The sequence below is a fragment of the Lepidochelys olivacea genome (assembly GCF_965140295.1).
Source record: "Lepidochelys olivacea isolate rLepOli2 genome assembly, chromosome: 18".
NCBI lineage: Eukaryota > Metazoa > Chordata > Testudines > Cheloniidae > Lepidochelys > Lepidochelys olivacea.
In genome coordinates this window covers 20985729-21005869 of record NC_140428.1, presented here as the reverse complement: position 1 = coordinate 21005869, position 20141 = coordinate 20985729, and the positions used below count along the sequence as shown (strand labels likewise).

Sequence of the window (20141 nt, the reverse complement as noted above, 5' to 3'; positions counted from 1 at the left end):
TAGACCCAGGTAGACAAAATGCAATTATGCACATTGGAATTCAGCTCAGGCGCAAACACAGGGTAGCATAACACTATGTGTGAAGGCTAGACACTAGGGTTAGCTAACAACAGAGAAGCCGGGTTGAGAAACAAGAGAAGAGAGAGATCTGCTTTTGCTTGTAAATGTGCAGTTGTTAGAAGAGGCAGGACTTTCATGCCATTGCCCCCTTATCACGCCCTCTCCCACTCATCTCAAGTAACAGACACACTCCACTTGCAGACAAAACCTGGCTGCTGTAGTGTAGCTTGGTTTTATTTATGTCCACAAATATTTCAAAAAAATTACAAAATACTCAAATGGAGAGAACACAGAAGTCACGATTTCTGGGTTTCTACTCTGTTTACACTGTGTTATCCCATGGCAAACTACTCATATATACATTAAGCTTCAAGATATATATAAATGTAGCAGTCAGAATGTACACTCTGCTTTAACGGTGCAGTGAAACAAGCTCAACCATGACGACATAGAACAAGAGACGTTTCAGAAACACGAAAGCAAAATAAAAAAAATCTTCAAAACAGAGGAAAAAATGAGAGATTTCTGAAAGGAAACTAAAAGGTCTGGGTTATAATAACAGGGCATCGAACACCAAGATGGTTTCAAAAGCCATTGCAAATAAAGCTGTAGTTAATCACTGGATTGAGGTGGAAGAATCTCAGAGCTTCTTTGTGCCACGATGTCAGAAACATAAAAGATTCTACTACGCTGAAAAAAAAAAAAAAAGATCAAGGGACAGCTTTTTGAATAGGGATTGCAAAGCACTACTTTGATCTTTGGAAAAATGGAAGGAGAATGGACATGAAGGAATCAACAGCTTTTTCCTTAAAAAAAAAAAAAAAGACTGAAATAGAGAGGCAGCATCATGTGCGATTCGTGGTGGTGTCCTGCCTGCCCTTCCCCAGTTCTAGATGGTGAAAAAAACTGAATTTTGATGGAAATTTCCTTAAATAAAGCCTTCAGTACATTAATGCTCTTTGTTGGCCAGGGACATTTTTATTAGCACCTCTGCCATGATCCTTGCTGGATAGGTGTTAATGCTATTTCACCCCACAACCACAGACAGAGACTGGAAGCAATGTACAAATATTATAGTTCCTGGTTCTAGGGTGAATCTCTTGGTATCCAAGCCCGAGAACTCCCAGGTGTCAAACCCTGGAGTCTTGGCAGACAGGAGCTCACACAGAGTTCTGATGGGACTGACTCACTCTAAGGAACTGAAATGGCATTAAAAGGAGAACTGGAATGAAAGGATGAGAAAAGAGATGAGATGGAACTGAAACTAGCCCTCCTCCTTTGGACACACATGCTACACAGATGGATAGACTAAGCCTGGAATTCCCTGATGCAGGTTTTAATTCATAAATCGGTGCCATTACCTACCCGTCAGTGCAGCCAATGAGTAGCAACATGGTAATGTTGGTTTCTGCCCTGTGTGGTGGTGAAGCACCATTCATGCCATGCCTTCCACAAGACTGAATGATTAACTACAAGTTTATCTAACATGGCTCAATACAGTCCTATGACATGACCACCACATATAACAGTCTACCACAGCAGAGCTACAGCCCTCAAGAGTTGAGAGAGAGAATGGAAGAGGTTATGTACCAGTAGAAAACATGACCAGCAGATGCAGATGTTCTCTGGATCCGCCACCCTCTGCCTTATCAAAAACATGGCTAATGCAACAACAAGAAGATGGTTTTGGTATGTGTGTGTTCAAGAAAGATGTGCATCTTGGCTTAGGCAGCGAGCAAAGCTATCTACAAAAATATATGCCTATTCTTCTACTGTGTGCACCCTTTCTCCTTTGCCATATATCAGCCATGGACACACATGGGCAAAGTTCTTCTTCCAGCCAATCTGGGCTATTCAGCATGAACCTGTTGTGTTGGGAGTCACCAATGTTACTAAATACCTTTGGCTAATCCCACAGCAGCAGGTTCCTTGATACACAAACCTTGAGACATGTTAGAAAACGCCCCCAAAAACAAGCAGCCTTCAGTAAGAGACAGGTTAAATTTAGATTATTGGTGTTGATGAAAGAACTTTAAATACACAACTCTGTAGTCCAATTGTCTAGTCTCTCCTTAGAAATATGTAAAACAAAAGCCAGAGAAAGTGGGCCCTGTCCAAAAATTCTTCCCACATAACACTGACTTTAATAGTTTGAGCTACACATCATATTTAAAGGAAGATACTACTACTTAGAATTTTTGCTACTACTAGCTTAAATTTAAAGAGATAGCTTAACACAAATTTAGCGAGACTATTGTTTTTAAAAGACAATAGAAGGAGGCAGATTGCAGCCAAATTTACAATAATCTCTACAGTAGAGACAGAAAGGGCAAGCCAGTTTCAAGGGACATCTGTACTGCTGAGAAGCAGAACTCAATAAAAGTCATCTGCAGAATGGAAAGACAGAATGATAATGGGGGAAAAAAAAAAGGGGGTGGGGAAACAGAAACAGTCATTTGTAACATTATCCCTGCAACTGCCTTTAATGCTTACTGTTGCTATCAAATCAAATTTCAAGCATTTGCCCATTTGAAATTATTGACACCCATTATTTCCCTTTAATTAAAGGGATAATTATATATATTTATTTTTATTAAAAATCAACTCTGTATTCTGTCACTATCAGGATTTGTGATGTTACTGAAAAAACCAAGATTGTTACATTTGTGGAGTTTTGTTATTTTTCCTCCCCGCCACCCAAAACATTATTTACAGACTTGAAAAGCCATGCTGAAGAACTGAGCTCTCTTTAAAAGTATGAAGATTTCCTACAATGTATTAAAATAAAAGTAATTATTTTATTATTATAGCACTTGGATTCAGAGCTTGTTACGCCACCTACTTGCAATCCTTATTTTTTTCGGGTTTTAATATATATATATATATAGATGCATTGAGTGTCTCTTCACGCACAGTGACTGTCGTGTTGTGAACCTGATTCTAGCACCTACCCCAAATCAATCCAACAAAAACACCCCGCCCCCCGCCCCCCCAAGATTGCAGGGTAGTTCTCTGAGAATTCCAAACAGTCCTGTATTTTCAATAGGCTTCTGAATAGGTGGTCATGCAGGGAAGCCCACACCAGTCTTGAGAAATCTTCTCTACAAATGAACACTATTTATGCCAGTAAGTCTTTAGCTGTTGGTAGGGGAGGTGGGTGTTTTCTTTAGATTTAAATATATAAAGAAATCTTTATAAGATATTCTTTTGCAGCTCTTATTGTATGTAAAAAATGTTCCATTCCTTCCCAAGGACTGGGGCTTCCATAGCCGGCATTACAAATAAATAATTTATTACAACTGTTTGTCACCTTCTTTCTTCAGTCGACTGAAAGAGAAAGAAAATGTGTTTTAGCGGACAAAGGGCATGTGGCTCAGCAATATGTTGCCTTTTGATACTAGCCTCACTGTAAAATGGGGGGGGCCCCCCCGCGGGGAAGGGCATCAAAGTGCCACAAAGGGGACATGGGTGGGGGGCAGGAGGTCTGATTTCTCAGAGTGAACGGAGAACCAGCATGGTAACAAGTGGTGAAGAACACAGTCGGTCACAGGAGATGATGCGCTTTGTTTATCGGGGTCTTCTGTACACAAGTGAGATTATCAGCAGGTGCCAGCAAGCAGTGCAGCTGAACTGGTGCTGAACATGCTTTGCCCCTGTCTACACTTGCAGCTAAACCATGTTCAGCATCAGGTCAGCTGCCAGTCCTGTCACCTGGTGTCACAACACACAATTTTCCAGAGCACAGACAAGGTTTGAGACACCAAAGGAAAGGGGGCATGAGGCAAGCACATGCCAGGCTGCTGCTCAGCCATCCTCGCTACGAAGCAACATAAAGAGTGGACCTTGCTGGATGCCGGAGGCGGCGATTCCCCTTCTGAAGATCGCTAGCTGCCATTGCAAAACAGAAACAAGAGGTCTTCCAATGAAGGCAAATGGGGGAAAAAGAGGAGGAAAACCATTGCAATATAATAATTTTGGGAGAGGAGGAACTTGCATGACTGGTCGAGATCTGCCCAGCCATTCATCCAGCGTCTGTATTAGTTATGCTTTCACCAACTGTTGCCCATCAATAATTTGTTCAGATTTACTTGCTGGTGAATTCCTCTCTTATTTCTGTTCATGAGGTTTTTATTCTTCAAGGGGAGGAAGCGGGGAAATGGCAATCATAATGAATGTCACTAAAAGCAAAGCTAATTCTGCAGCCCATGACAAAGCTAGTTTATTCCTTACGCCAATTATTCTGATCTAGTTTCCAAAATCTGTCCCAGTCTCCTGTGACAAAGTGGGAATGTTCTTAATATTTTCGCTGAATACTGTGTGCGTGCGCGCCTCAGCTTCCCCTATGTATTACTCAAGTATCTAGATGGTGGGATAAGGGTGTGTGATAATTGCAGAGACCCCCAGAGGGCAGGCGTGACTGCTGACTGGCTGCCGGGCCATAGAAAATGGCCGACACTTTGTGTCCTGGCAAATGATGGCCAGGCTCCCTTCTCTGCAAGGAGCTAGCTGAAGGTGTTGTAGAAGAAAGAGACTAGGTGACCTGTTTGCCCGGGAAAGAGACGAAGTCCAGAGGTAGGACAGGTGGGAGTGACTGAACCTGGGCTGGTGGAAACTGGTCAGTCTCCTGTTTTGGGACTCAGGGGGGAAACCCATGGTTCTGAGCTCTGGATCCCCCCAAGATGAATTTTGCTGAATGTTCCTGATTTCTGTGCTAAGAAGATCTGTTGTACGCTGTGTTCTCATCGACTAATAAACTCTTCTGTTTTATATGCTGGCTGAGAGCCACTGCTGAGTCCTCCCCAGGTGTCCCTTACAGGTGGACTCACTGCAGGACACTTACAGTGTGAACAGGGTGCTGAATGCGCTGAGGCCAGACCAGGAAGTGCTGAAGCTGAGAAGGCTTCTTGCCTTGGTGAATCTGTCCTGTGGTGGGGACACTACACTACACTCCTCCCTGGCTTCATTCAGGGCGGTTTCAGAGCACCGAGACTGTGACGTCGTGACACCTCCACACCAAATTAGTTTTTTCTGAAGCTTGATCTCCAAGCACATTAAGGTCACACTGACCACATGTTTGTGGGGAGGGGACCTCTCAGGAGAAAAAACTCAGGGAAATAGTAACAGAGCTTTTAGCTGCGTCTTCAATGTATCTCTCACCTGTAATAATCTTCCTGACTTGGTAGATGCCCACCGTGCATGTGGGGATGCCCGTGCAACCACTGCTGCTCCATAGCCAGTCTTTGCAGCTCTGCTGACTGGGCATGCATGGCCTGCAGTTGATGGGCTGCTGACATTGGAGGTGGGATAGCACCAGGCAGGTCTCGTGGGTAGGGGGTACCTGCAGGAGACATCACATTTATGCCCTTCACAAACATTAACTGGTTCTCGGTGCCCTGCAAGGTAGGTAAAGCAGAGCATTATCCCGCCACATTCCCATTTCACAGATGGGGACACAGATGCGCTGAGTGGTTAAGCAACTTGCCTGAGGTTATACAGCAAAACAGTGGCAGAACTGGGAATTAGAATACTGATTTCCAGTCTGCCCACTGTTCTAATCACTATACCTCATGGCTTCCCTACAGCTGCTACTAGGATTCAGCTCTAGGGGAAGTATTAGCAATGAAACAGGAGGTCTCTAAAGACTGTAACATAAAAAAGTTCAGTTTAAAAACGGTAAAGCAAAAGCATAAGAATTAAAGCTCCCAATTCCGTCCACTGCACATTTAGACCAGACGAAAGTGTTTACAGCTCGGATCGAAGTGCTGCCTAGAGGAAGGTCAGTGAAATGTTCTCACCAAAGACCGGGTGTCGGAGCATTTCATGCTCGTGTGGTGGCTGCCCTAGCAGCGGGTTGGGGATGGTACCAGGCGGGTAGGGGAAACGTGCCAAGTGGGGTCCAGCTGCCAAGGGATCCACCAGCGGGTGAACAGGTCCTGCTGAACCTAGAAAAGAAGATAAAAGGGAAGTTAACCAACTGCTTGGGGAAGCCTCACCATTTGGGGAACAAAAGCCATGTTACCACTTAAGCTTGTGCAATATCTGGATTAATTGGTGTGTAATTATGTGGAGTTTATCTCCACCTGACTTGAAGCCCACTTCTCTATCCTCAAGTGTTTGAAGTGACATCTGCTTGCCAAACAGTCTTAATTGTTAAAGCAACAACTCATGCCTTTCAATTTCAATAACGAAAAAGAAATCTGCCAAGTGACAGGAAAAATCAAACAGCAAAACCACTTACACATGCATTGTTAGCAGCCTCCTTCTTCCCCACTTCACACACACACAGAGGCAGAATCTCATGCTAATACAGTTAAACCAAGACTCTAAGGCAAAATTTGTCTTTTCAGAGGTTTATAAAAAAACACTGGCTGTAAATATCTTCTTGCCTTCTGCTAGCACATAAGTACAACTCAAAGGATCACTGACAATCCTCAGGTCAGAAGGGCTTAACAATTGAGCACCCTTGTAATACTGCTCTGGACAGACAGGAAGCTCTCAAACCCTCCATTCCCCAAATCAGACAGTGTCAGCTCCAGGGAGCTGCCAGCCTTCTACAAAAGGGAACCCCCCCGCCCCCTGTCCTTATTTGTCCTCACTTGTAGGCAATTCCTCTAATGTCACTTTACTAAGAGGATGAAAACATGACACTGATGAAACCATGACAATATTTACTCATCAGTGCATGGCAAATCCCCTGCATTTAATCCGCTAGAAGTTTGCATGGAGATTGCATATTCGCAGAAAGCAATCTCCCATGGTCATTTCAATCCCAATATTACTCCTGTTTCTAAGCACACACAAGTGCAAGCCTGTAAGAATAGCACAACACAAGTAACTGTATGTCAGCGCCGCCCATCACTCAGACCAACCCCCTACTTTCTCTTCCTTCCTTGCGCAGCTAAGATCTTAATTCTGAAATAGGGCTTCGGTGACTTCATTTCAGTAGCTCACTCAATGGGCCACACCTGAGTTTTCTAGCTTGAGTTAGTGGACTGCCCATCCACATGAGGTAGCTAATATGTTTGTAAAGGCTGGTGAAGACTCCAGGCTGGTCCTTGTGGGTACACCACAAACGTGTGTGTCCTGGAACAAATACTTGTAGAGCGTCCATGCTGGCCTTAACAAATGCGTTAGCTACCTTGAGTTAATAAGCAATCAATTAATTGAAGATAAAAGCCATGTGTAGACACGCTGTGTCAGACACTTATTTCTTTTCCTTTAAAAGTTACCATATTCCAGCACTCAAGTGTCTGTAGCTGTAAAGTCAATTTAAATCAACCCTATTCATCATCTGCAAAAGTGCAGTCCAATCTATGTCAATCCTGCCCCTTTACAATCCATAAGACTTGATATTTGGTGCAGTCCTTCTTCTGACCGCCAGAGCAGCACACATAGCATGCTGAACACTGTGCAAGTTCCATCTAGTAGTGCCTTTATGTACTGCATCACCGCTATCAAATCCCAGATACATTCCTACTGAAATACAGCTGCGTATCACTTGCCTCCTTTGATGCACACTCTGGTTCTTTCTGCAATAGCTCTCAAATTCCCTTCCTAACCCAGGAAACAGAGACACCATCTATTTTTAATTCACATGTTCCAAGACTCATTATGCTATATTTGCTTGCTTGCACAAGTACATCTGCACTACGTTTGTCCCAGGAACTGTACACCATGTACTTGAATTGCTTTCACTTCTGACCTTGCTGCTGAATTAGTTGGTGCCTTATTTAACCTTTCTCCACCAGTTTGCTATCAGAAAATGTGGAAATCTTGCTTTGGTTGCCCATCTTCAAAATCACCAATGTAGTGACATTACTCATAGCTACTCAGCCAAATGAGTGACTTTCCCATCTCTTTGTCTTGACACCTAACAGGATACCAAGTTATGTCACCAATCCTTTCTGGGGATCTAAAAGCGTTTTAGAACTAAGCACATTCTAATGATGAAGGTCCCCAAGCTTAGACCGAGGAGCTTTCTGGTAAGCATGAAGAAAAGTCTATTCCAGTTGTACAAGGCCCAAATGTTCACGGTCTAGCAGTGCAGAAAGGCTGAAGAGGTAAAACCTCCTTCGCACACCCTTTTCACTGCAGCTACTAGTATAGTACTGAGGTCACGCCTCAGCAGAGGCTGCCAGTTTCTCTGAACTGTGTAGAGGTTTTGCATTATATTCACTAGACACTATGATTACACTAAAATTGGGTATAAACTATGTGTTGGTAAGGGGACTTGCATGCCAAGAGGGAAGAAGGGTGGGGCTGTAGCAACCAACAGGAGATGTTAAGAGAGCTGAAGCAGGGAGGTCTGCTTTACGTAGTCAGCACTAGGAAGTTATGATGTTGCCAGGTGTTGACAAGACAAATAGATAAATGGGAGATAAAGGAATCAGAGAATCACCACAGATGTCAACAAGAGGGCCGGAGGGTATGTCTACCCTGCAAATCAGGTGTAATTGTAGCACAGGTAGGCACACCCGGCCTAGCTTTAATCAAGCTAGCATGGGTAACAACAGTAGTGTAAAGTGTGGTGGCATGGACTTCAGTGTGGACCAGCAACCTGAGTATGTACCCAGAGTCCTTGGTGGGCTTGTACTGAAGCCGCTAGCCTATACTACCACATCTTCATTAGTATCGTTACCCACACTAGCTAGATTAAAGCTACAATTACACCTTAGTTTGCGATGCAGACATGCATAACCAGAGCCTTGATGCCCTCCCTCCACGGGAATGAGAAGAAGATATGTAACCTGTACCAGAAATCTGCCAAGGTAATAAGTGTGGAACTTCTCCTCCTCCCCCAGTGCACTCTGGGGTTTTTTTTTTTTTCTTTTTAGCTCCTTCCTCTGAAGTATCAGGGATGGCCATGGCTGTAGATTGGACACTGGAAGGGGAGGGCCAGGGCTCTGAGGGGGAACTGAGAATTCTCTCAGGTGCTTGGCTGGCTGGTTCTTGCTCACAGGCTCTTGGGTCTAACTGGTCATCAGATGCGCGGTCGGAAAGGCATTTCCCCCCCCAGGTCAGATTGGCAGTGTAGTTCCTCTGCAGCGTGTAGTTGTGGGATTTTTCACAAACCCAGCAGTTATATAAAAACATCGACTAAACTTACCCACTTACACCTCCCCATCTCACAGCCTGACCACCACCCTTGCTGATTCTGAAAGGCCTATTTAATAACACCATTTTGGATTTGGATGCTTAATTGGCACTATTATCTTCCATTTCCGATCGTCTTAATCTCTGATCAGGGTAAATCAATATGCTGCTTATTTGGCAGGACACATGCAAGCTTACTGCTTATCACTGGTGTTATCTTCTCCTCCTCATTTCCCAAACATCCTCCTCCCCAGATAGCCTGAGGTTTGCTATCATCACTCTCCTTGCAATTATCATTTGATCCATCGGAAGGTGACTGATGCGCACACTTTTGGTTTTTCTCAAATTTGCTGTCGCTTTATTTTAACACCACCCTAACTAAGTTTGGAAAATAGATCGACATCCACGGCAATGTCCTTCACATCAGAGAGAGCAGTCACTTCACATGAAAAAAGGGCCGCAGACTTGTCCTGTTTGTCTCACCTGAACTTCTCACAGGCAACTGCTTGAATCACCATCAGAGAGAAAGCAGGGGCATGCTTGCATGTCCCACACCCACCCACACTTCTATCATGCAATATTTTAATAACCAATTGTTTTAAATTCACACTCTGGCAGAACAACTCCAACCATTTTCCAGCCTGAGACAGCCAGAGATCTCACTGACGTCTAGGTGCTAGTATTCAGTGTGTAGCGCTCTCACGGGCGTGCGCACCAAATGAACTACTAAGCTGGGTACAAAGGTACACAGGGAGCAAGAGTTTTAACCACTGTGTCATCTGACAAGTGCCTGCAGTCTACACTAGTGCTGCCACTGCTGATTGGGCTGCACCAGCTCTAGACCAGCAGAGGGAGAATTTTGGACAAGGCCTGGGTGTGTGAAGAATGTTACTGGCTGCTGAAACCTTGCCCTGTGCTCAGCAACGACCTGATCCAATCCCAGGGAAGGGTTAAATATCTGGGTGTAAAGTACCCAGGTTATTACAAGGGAGGCCTGCGTCATTTACACAGAGACGAAATGCCTAAAATAAAATAATAATCCTATTATTTAAACACAGTTGTACCCCAGCTGCACTGTGTTGTGGTTTCCCTTTGCCTGCGTGGACAGGAAAAAGCAGGTGTCTATGAGAGATCAAACACAATTATAGCTATTTCTAGCCACACGGTATAAAGAAAGCAATGTTATTCAGGGTGGGGCCACACCCATGTGTCATAATCTTGTAGAGACCTGGGTACGGCTGCCATGCTGACACAGCTAGAGATCATGCTGTGCATAGTTCCTGAGTCACGGGATATGACCCCATGATTTGGGCAGAAGGCTCTTGGATCTGGTATCATTCAATATTTTCATTAATGAATTGGATAATGGAGTAGAATATGCGTATAAAATATGCAGATGACACTAAAGGGGGAGGGGTTGCAAGCACGTTGGAGGACTGGATTAAAAATCAGAACAACCTTGACAAATAGGAGAACTGGTCTGAAATCAACGAGATGAAATTCAATAAACGCAGAGTACTACGCACAGGAAGGAAACAAATCAAACACACAACTACAAAACAAGGAATAACTGGATAGGCAGTAGGTAGCACTGCTGGAAAGAATCTGGTGGGTATAGTGCATCACAAATTGAATATGAGTCAACAATGTGATCCAGTTTCAAAAAGGCGAATACCATTCTGAGGTGTATTAACAGGCATGTTGTATGTAAGACATGACAGGTAACTGTCCTGCTCTACTCAGCGCTAGTGAGGCCCCAGCTGGAGTACCTGTGCCTAATTCTGGATGCTACAATTTAGTAAAGATGTGGACAAATTGGACAGTTCAGAGGAAAGCAACAAAAATGATAAAAGATTTAGAAAACCTGATCTCTGAGGCAAGGTTCAAAAACTGGGCATGTATAGTCTTGAGAAAAGAATCACAGAAGATGAGGGTTGGAAGGGACCTCAGGAGGTCATCTAATCCAACCCCCTGCTCAAAGCAGGACCAACCCCAACTAAATCATCCCAGCCAGGGCTTTGTCAAGCCTGACCTTAAGAACTTCAAAGGAAGGAGGTTCCACCATCTCCCTAGGTAACGCATTCCAGTGCTTCACCACCCTCCTAGTGAAACAGTTTTTGTCGACACTGCGAAGTTTTTGTGCAACAAGTGATAGCACTTTTAACAACGCGCTGGAATGAAACTGCCGTTGCGCGTGCACACTGTGCTCCTTGTGAGGGTGGAGCGCATCCACACTAGCAGTTCTTGCAACGGCAAAGACAGCCATGCATTGTGGTAGCTGTCCCTCTGTGATGCTGCCACCGGGTGCTTTGGGAAGGGTTTGCAATGCCTCATAGGGCAGGCACGGCGTCCCATTGCTCCACGGGCATCCTACTACATTGCCAGCTGCTTTCCAACTGAAGGGGGGGGAGGGGGGGGCGCGGGAGTGTGTGAGTGGGTGTATGAGGAGGGGGAAAGAGAGAGAGCCTGGAGACAGAGAGTGTTTCAGCATGCTGTCTTGTAAGTTCAGACAGTGGCAGGAAACAACCAGACCTGAGGCAAGGGGATAGGGAAACCCCAACATCAGCCCCCAGCGCTCTCTCTCTCTCACACCCCCCCCCAACATCAGCCCCCCCCCCGCGCACGCTCCCTCTCTCTCTCTCACCCACACACACACCCCTGTGTTCAACAGCATGAGCATTCCATAGTAATGGTTTGCTTTGTGTCCTGGAGCAGATCAGCAGAGCAAGCAATGGCTGTCAGAAACGGAGCTTTGAAAGGGGAAGGGCGCATGCCTTCAGGACAGCCAGTTCAAAACAATGAGCAGAGCAGCTACTTGAGGGATTATGGGACACTTCCAGAGGCCAATTACAGCCCTGAAAGCAGTTGTTGTGTTTACCTTGGCAATGCAGCACAGGAGCACTGTGGAGGTGTTTTTTTTGCAATGCTGCAACTGAGGAGTTTCTGCGCACTAAGTGGGTTGGTAGTGTGTACACCTTGGGAGTTACACCACAGACAGCTGCTTTACTGCACAGTAACTTGCCAGTGTAGACAAGGCCTAATATCCAACCCCCACTGCAACTTGAGATCATTGCTCCTTGTTCTGTCATCTGCCACCACTGAGAACAGCCGAGCTCCATCCTCTTTGGAACCCCCCCTTCAGGTAGTTGAAGGCTGCTATCAAATCCTCCCTCACTCTTCTCTTCTGCAGACTAAATAAACCCAGTTCCCTCAGCCTCTCCTCATAAGTCATGTGCCCCAGCCCCCGAATCATTTTCGTTTCCCTCCGCTGGACTCTCTCCAATTTGTCCACCTCCTTTCTGTAGCTGGGGAAGAAGACTGAGGGGCAACCTGATAGTCTTCCAGTATGTTAAGGAATATGATAAAGAGGATGGGGGCCAGTTGTTTCCCATGTCTACTGAAGGTAGGATAAGTAGTAATGGGCTTCATCTGCAGAAAAGAAGATTTAGGTTCGATATTAGGAAAACTTTAACTTTAAAGCTCTGGAATAGGCTTCTAAGACAGGTTGGAGAATCCACATCATCGGAGATTTTTAAGAACACCTATCAGGAATGGTCTAGGTTTAGTAGTGCAAGGACTGGCTTGGGCTGGACTGGATGACCTCTCGAGGTTCCTTCCAGCTCTATATTTCTACGATTCTAGGATCTACAAGAGCAGCAGGGGTCAGCATCCCTAAGGAAGAGCTCTGGCTCGCTCCCTGGGCTCACCTTGATGTAGCGGGTCCTGCTGATGGAGGTGTAGATGCGAATGTATATGCGAATGTTGGTGATGGTGAGGTGTCACGTTGAACATCTGGAGCCGTGCCAGCGGGTCATTTGTGAGCGACGCCATCCGCTCGGCGTGTATTCTTTCTGCTGCCAGTCTGTCAGGGTAGCTCATTTCAGGCCGTAACTGGGGACCTGCCAGCGCAAGTCTCTCCCTTTCAAGGGGGTTCAAACCCGGGTGGAAGGAAGCAAACGGATGGGGTCCTGCCGTTGGGGGTATAGTCAGTGCGCCATGCCTGGCAAAATGCTCCATGGGGTTGGTAGCTGGGTGCAGTGCATCGAGTTCAGGTGGCTTCACCTCAAAGCCTGGTTTCATCCTCTCTCGCAACTCCCTTTCCCTGATCTCCCGCTCCCGGATCTCCCGCTCCCGGAGCTCCCGTTCTCGGATGGTGGGGTCCACATTATAGAGGCCAGGCATGTGGTAGGCCAGGAGAGGATCGGTGGGGTTCAGGGGAACAAAGAATGGGTGGTTGCGGTTTGTTGGTGACATTACGTGAGGACGGGCGTACTCGCTGAGAGTCCGTAACGCGGGCGTGTCTGGACCTATGTAAGGTGGAACAGCGGCGATGGTTGTGGGTGGAGGTTCGAATGAAGGTCTCATGTGAGTTGGTCCAGGGAGCTGGGACTCCCCAAGGCGACCTTCATGGGAGGAGCTGGACACTTTCTGCTGCAGAGAATGGGGGGAGGGAAGGGGAGAGATTTTATTTCAAACAAACTAACTTGGCTGAAAAAATTCCCAGCACATTCACCCTTTCGCTGCAGCTCAGTACGGGGATAATCCTACACCCTGTCCCATGACAGCTTTCTCCCAAAAGCCTTCCCCCACATATGCTACGATCGAGCAAGCCCCTGAAGAGCAAGGGTGCACAGCACGCGGGGGTGGGGGAACACCACACTATGTTCTGCCCTTCCATTTGCAGGGACTGGCTGGCTATAGGCATCTTCCGCTGCTAACTACTACAACCCTCCCTTAGAAAGGTGCACAAGCCTGGTTAAAAAAAAAAGACTAGTGTGTTTTTTTCAATTAAAACAAGGCAGTATCGCTGCATGATGACCAGTTTCCCTGCCCTCGATTATCTCTGCCCACACCACAGGGGCTTTGTTTTTTTATCTCCAAGTAAATTTAAAAACCAAACCAACACTCAGAAATTAGTGTACAAGTTTGAATTATACACAGTTGGGGCCCTCCTGAGAAAAATTAGGTATTCTCAAGTCAAACACATGTCAAAGGTTCCCTGCCTTTGCCCTACCCCTTTCCGGGAGCTCCCCTAAATGGTACATCAGGCAACAGGCAAGGGATATGCCATGTACGTTCAGGCGTTCTGTGCCTGCAGCACAAAGGGAACCAACAGAATTCACCAACAGTTAATGGGTCTTTACTGTTCCTGCACATTTAGGTACCACTTTTCATCTTGAAAGTGTTTTATTGATGTCAGGCCCAATTCAGCCCCCAGGCTGCCTTGGCTTCTCTCAGTACAACAGAGGCTGCAGATCCACCAAGAGAAGATATGCAGTACAGTAAGCTGCCTACAACACCCTGTACCACTGTGGGGGGAGCCCTGAAGCAAGTGGGTGGGGCCAGTGCAGGAAGGGACAGGTACAAGTCAGCTAGATGTGCCAATGGCATGCTCACAACCCAAAACATTGCTTGCACCCACCCTCAATGTTCCTGTGCTTCGCATGTACCCGACTGCTCCCTCCATGCCATGCTTGTCCCTGCACTAAGCGCTCTAATGGAGGTTTGCAAATGTATCCCCAACATTTTACAGTCACCATTTAATACAGATCCTAACATACCCTTCCTGCACAGCAGACCGATAAACCTACCGCCGCTCTTTCTGCTTCTCTTTCACGCTCCCGCTCTCTCTCCCTCTCTTTCTCTTTCTCCTTCTCCCTCTCCCTCTCTTCTCTTGCTTTCTGCTCTGCCTCCCGCTTGGCCTTCTCGATTGCCTCCTCTCTCTTCTTGGCCAGTTTGGATCCTGCCAGAGGCATGAAGTACAGGTCTGTCCTTGCGCATGAGTTGTAGCCACGGTCCAGGTGCTTATAGAACCTGAGAGAGAAAACAGAGAATTTAGGCCTGGGAAAGACCAAGAGTCTGTGATTTGACAGCCTCACATCAAAGGGGAATTATACAACACTTCGGATTTACATTACGAGTTGCTCCACTGAGAGTCCAGAAAGGAACTAACTTTACTGTGTGTTCCTCCTCCACAGACTAGCCTTCTAGCAGGAACCTCTCACAGATGGTACCTGCAATATCAGTCTGAATACAATGGCTGACACTGGGCTCGATGAGGGTCTTTCATTCCCTGAAAAACGGTGACAGAATGATGAGAGATTTCCAAAGGCACAAGTGGGAGATATGTACCCAGCACCCGTGGTGCCCAACTTCCCTTTGTATCTTTGGAAATCTGCCCTGTAAACTTCATCCATGCAACTGAAATAACCATGTTTTTCAACACAGAAATAGGCTGCATGCTGGAGACAGAATACTAGTGGGCACTGTAAATTAATACCTGTAGAAAAATAAACAAGGGATTCTGTGCTGTATCAGGAGAGTAGTAAGCTTTGGGGGAGACTGGGCATAATTCCAGGGTTCCTGCATACAATTCATAGAGCCCTGCTGCAAGTTTTAAGGGGGGGGTGGGAGAGGAGGGGCCGCACAGGGTCTTACCTACATTGTGATTTAATACTTGAATGTCAGGTTAGGGAGACTAGGCTAGTAACAACTATATTCCAACAGGAACAGTGGTAACACAATTTCAATCAGCGTGGACAGGCTCTTAGACAACTGTTCTATTGCCAAAGAGGCTGGCAAACAGAGGTTGCAGTACAGCAAATCCCCAATTCCAAGACTGTAATACTGTAATGTATCAAGGCTGTAATACTCAATCCCTGCTGGCCCAGCCAGCAAGCAAGCGGCGAAACTCTTAATGCAGCTCTGTGGAACAGCAGAGCACAGAATGAAGAATTTGCCAACACCCTCCATTACCTGGCTGATTGACTGGCATGACTTGGTGTGTCCACCACAGTAGGTTCAGGAGATGGGCTTCTGGGTGGGGGAGGTGGGCTTTCTGGTTCCTCTGCCTCATCGGGAGCCTCTTCTTTGATCTGAATAGGCGGTATCGTGCAGGATGTCACCACTGGAACGTTTCCACTGGAAGCCGCAGAGGTGGGGACAGATGCCTGAGACGGGACACCAGGCACGGAAGGTGGTGTGGAAGTGGAAGGGCAAGATGGAGGAGTGATGGAAGGCGGGCCCCCAGGGACAAATGGATGCTGAGAAAAGGGGGCCTGGGAGGATACCTGATGGAGGCCAGATGGGGGATGGCTCGCTGCTGGTGGAAGACTCTGACTCTGAGTCAGGACTGGAGGCTGGGCTGGAGAAGACTGCAGTGGCTGACTCTGAGGCATCAGCTGCAAGGGAGGAGGGTGCGCAGAAGGAGGGTGATGGGTGGAAAGGGAGCTGAGAGGTTTCAGAGCCGGTGGTGGCGGCAGGTTGGAATTCATGGAGAATGGAGATGGCCCGGAGAGGTGGGGAGGGTGCTTGTGGGATGGGGGAGTGGGAAGCTGGGGGATCGGGGTCGTAGGAGGGGGTTTGATGTGAGGCATGGCCATGGGGGCTGGAGGCAGGGGCTGCTCCCGAGGGGGCTGCGGTTGCTGCACCGCTTGAACCTGCAGAGCGGCATGCGGGTGAGAAGCAGGCTGTGTCTGAAGGGGAACCTGAGACTGAGAAGGCTGTGTGGGGAGAGGGAAAGGCTGAGGAGGTACTGGATGAGGCAGGAGAGGCTGGGCCTGCAGGTTATGAGGGACAGGCTGGACCTGGCCATGAAGTGGAGGTTGTGAATGTGGCTGTGATGAGGCAGGACCCTGGGGCTGACTCTGAGACACAGTCAAAGGCTGCAGCGGCGGGTGCGGTGAAGGGAGCCTCTGAGGGTGCAAAGCAGGGGCCTGCTGTATGTGAGAGTGAGGTGGTGGTGCTGGGGGCTGGCTGGGAGGCTGAGACACTGACGGTGAAACCTGCAGGGGAGCTGTAAGGGTGCTTGATGCTGCGGGTATGGGTGTTGGTAACGGTGTTGAAACGGGCGGGGTAGAAGGTGGAGCCTGGGTAGGGACATTCTGTGCCTGGAGCATCTGCTGCTGAGCAGATGAATCCGAGTCACTCTCATTGTCCTGGGGGCTGGGGATACTGGGCGACGTGCTTCGATTGTCCTGGTCAATGTCCTTTGGATCACTGCTCCCGTCGTCGTTGACGCTGCGACTATCCGAGCTTTCGCCTTCCCCCTCGCCCTCCGAGGGAGAGTTTGGCCTGCTGATCTCCTGTTGAGACGGGGGAAAGGTCTCCTTATAATCACTGATATGGTGAAGGAGAGCTACCCACTCCCACTGGTTTTGCCAGCTTAATTCCAGCCACCCCCATTTATATGCTACACTACTGCCCAGCCACCCCATAGCCCTCACTGTAAATAAACCCTGCAGTACAGGGGATGCCAACATACAGGACTGAGGGCTAGAAACTCCTAGATCCAATACTATGGGGTGAACCTGGCCAATTTCAAATGGACTAAGAATGTCAGGCATTACGTATACAAAATTCAGGGACTCGCAGACTTAACTGGTTTCCTAGAACTTTTTGGTCAGCTGCATTTCCCCCAATTACATTTATATTTAAAACACAAGGCCTGAGAGTGACTTCAGATACATTATGTTCTGTTAGGGCTACTGTGGCCAGGGACTCAGGTTAATTTTAGACCTATCTGAAGAGGGCTCTCACTTTGGTTTCCTTCCAGTTTGTTGTTGAGAGGTGTAGGGAAGAGAAAAAAACTGACACCGAAATAAAATTTGGACACAGGTTAACAAAAAGAAAAAAAAGCTAAAATCAAACTGTGCTAAGACTCTGGAGATACTAATATGGAAAAAGACAACATGCTTGGGCATCAATCCCTACCCACGTCCTTCCCTTCCTCTCCCGGCAGAAGGAACGCATTAAGAAGTGGGTTGCTTTCCAGCCACAGATTAAATTACTATTTGCTGTTCTGGCATTTTGGAAGCAGTTTAAATCAATGTTGTGTTTCTGGTTTGTTTTTGGGTTTGGATTTTAGATTCTCTCTATACTGGGGGGAGATGGTGGTGGCCAATGTTAGCCACCAGAGGAGTGCACATCCAGTTCAGAGGGCAACAGGCAGGACTGTCGCTCTACCACAGGGACTCACTTGAGTTTTGGATTTTTTGGCGTTGGTTCTCTCAGGTTCCTCTGTGTCAGATGCTGTCTTTTCCCGCTGGCGCTTGGAACTCTTGAGAGGAGAAGATGCCTCTTCTTTTATCTTCTGCCACAAAAAGAACAGACAGGAACAGTTTATTAGGGAAGTTAAAGTGACGCTAAATGGAGCACTTACTCACACTGGGAGGCTTCATACTAATGCTAACCACCCAGGAAAGTTCCTATGGAGGCGGAAAGCTGATCAGAGGTTAATTTAGTCAATATGCCTCCTCCCCTGTTCGAAGGGGAGGACAGGGATCTGCGTTCTGGAGCTGCTGAGGCACTTCCCATCTGGTAGGAGCTGTTCCCCATAGGCTTTCATGTCCAAACATAGCGGGGGGCCCAGAATGAAGCTACAGTTCTGCCTCGGAGGACATCAAGCTGGGAGGCAGCTTGCAAGTAAGTCCCTCACAGCATTCGTTACACAGGCTAGTGGGAGTAAGTGGACAAGCTGAACAGAACACTTATCAAGACATTATTTTAAACTCACATTTCTAAACAGGAATATATTTAAAAGGGAAGTGCTGGTCCTACCCCTTTGACCTATATTAAGGTCCAAATGCCATAAGAAGTCCCATACAATTTGCCAGACAAGATCAGACCCAAGGTCTGTCTAATCCAATATCCTGTGTCTGACAGTGGCCAGCACCAGAAGCTTCAGAGGAAAGTGCAAGAACCTTGCAGCAGGGAGATGTGGGATAATCTGTGCCCCCATGAGACTGGCTAAAGCCCTGAAATGTGAAGTTTTATATCCCTTACAACATTGTTTGTTAGCACGAGGTGTAACATTCGATATTCTTGTTATCCATATAAACGTTCGATTTCCTAGAATCTGGCTAAGTTCTCAGTCTTGATATCATATGGCAATGAGTTCCACAGTCTGATTACCATGTATGAAAAATATTTTTATCAGTTTTCAACATGCCCCTTTTTAAATTTAATTTCACTGACTGTCCCCCTAGTTTTTGTGTTATGAGGCAAGAACAGATGTTCCCGATCCTACCTTCTCTAGACTATTAGTTATGTTATATACTTTTATCATATCCTCTCTCATTTTTCTCCTTTCTAAATCACAATCTTTCAATCTCTCTCCAGCAGAGGTTTTTTCCATGTCACTAATCATTCCTGTCAGCCTTCTGTGAATTTCCTCTAATTCCACAATATCCTTTTGAGATAGGGTGATATTTCAGATGAGGAAGTATCATTGATTTATATAATGGCATTATATTTATTGTATGATTCTACATCACACTCCTCATGCCTCGTAACACTGTTTGTTTGCTAACTGAAGGTATACACTGAGCAGAGATCTTGGGTGTGCTGTCTAAATTAATGCTGAAGTCCCTTTTCTGAGTTGACACGGGGTTAATTAAGAACTCTAAGGTTCATGACTACTTCAGATTCGCCCTCCAACATACATTACTTTGCCTTTATCAACGCTGAATTTCAGCTATCATGGTGTTGCTCATTTACTTAGCATGGTGAGTCCCTTTGAAGTCATCCTCACGCTCTTCTCTGAACTTCACTAATTTTGTGCTGCCTGCAAATTTTGCCACCTTTCCCCCTCACCCACTTTTCCAGACTATAGATAAATACGGTAACCACCACCAGTCCTAGCATGGAACCTGAAGGCACCCTGCTGTTAACCTTCTGCCACTATGAAAACTGACCACTCATTCCTTCTGTGTCCTGTCTCTTTGCCAGCTTTCAGTTCATCACAATGCTGTGCTCTTTGCCCCATGACTACTTTGTTTCTTTAGTAACTTCTTGTGAGAGTCTTTGTGCTTATTGAAAGTCTAAAATGTCAGGTTTGTGGGTCTGGGAGTGCTTTCAGAAAAAAAGTACCAGAGGATGCCTGAGGCGTTGGCCATTCACTTCTTTAGTATATATAGAGTGTGTGTTTATTTAAAAAAAAAAAAATCTGCTCATCACCATTACGCGTCCGCCTGTATGTATAGAACAGC

General features: G+C 46.5%; 1 protein-coding gene across 5 annotated transcripts in view; it reads right to left on the bottom strand.

The window, feature by feature from the left end:
• Positions 1-273: 273 nt before the first annotated feature.
• Positions 274-20141, bottom strand: part of RERE (arginine-glutamic acid dipeptide repeats) — a 401924-nt gene continuing 382056 nt past the window's right edge. For 3 of the 5 annotated variants that reach the window (XM_084652065.1, XM_084652066.1, XM_084652069.1), the window contains 7 exons: positions 18131-18244; positions 15910-17237; positions 14745-14967; positions 12861-13584; positions 5856-6002; positions 5218-5398; positions 274-3387 (listed from right to left, as the gene is read on the bottom strand). In XM_084652065.1, the coding sequence (XP_084508191.1) occupies positions 3354-3387; positions 5218-5398; positions 5856-6002; positions 12861-13584; positions 14745-14967; positions 15910-17237; positions 18131-18244 (2751 nt within the window). In that variant the 3' untranslated portion in view covers positions 274-3353. The remainder of the gene's footprint in view (positions 3388-5217; positions 5399-5855; positions 6003-12860; positions 13585-14744; positions 14968-15909; positions 17238-18130; positions 18245-20141) is intronic. The other 2 variants (XM_084652067.1, XM_084652068.1) reach the window with 2 other exon arrangements.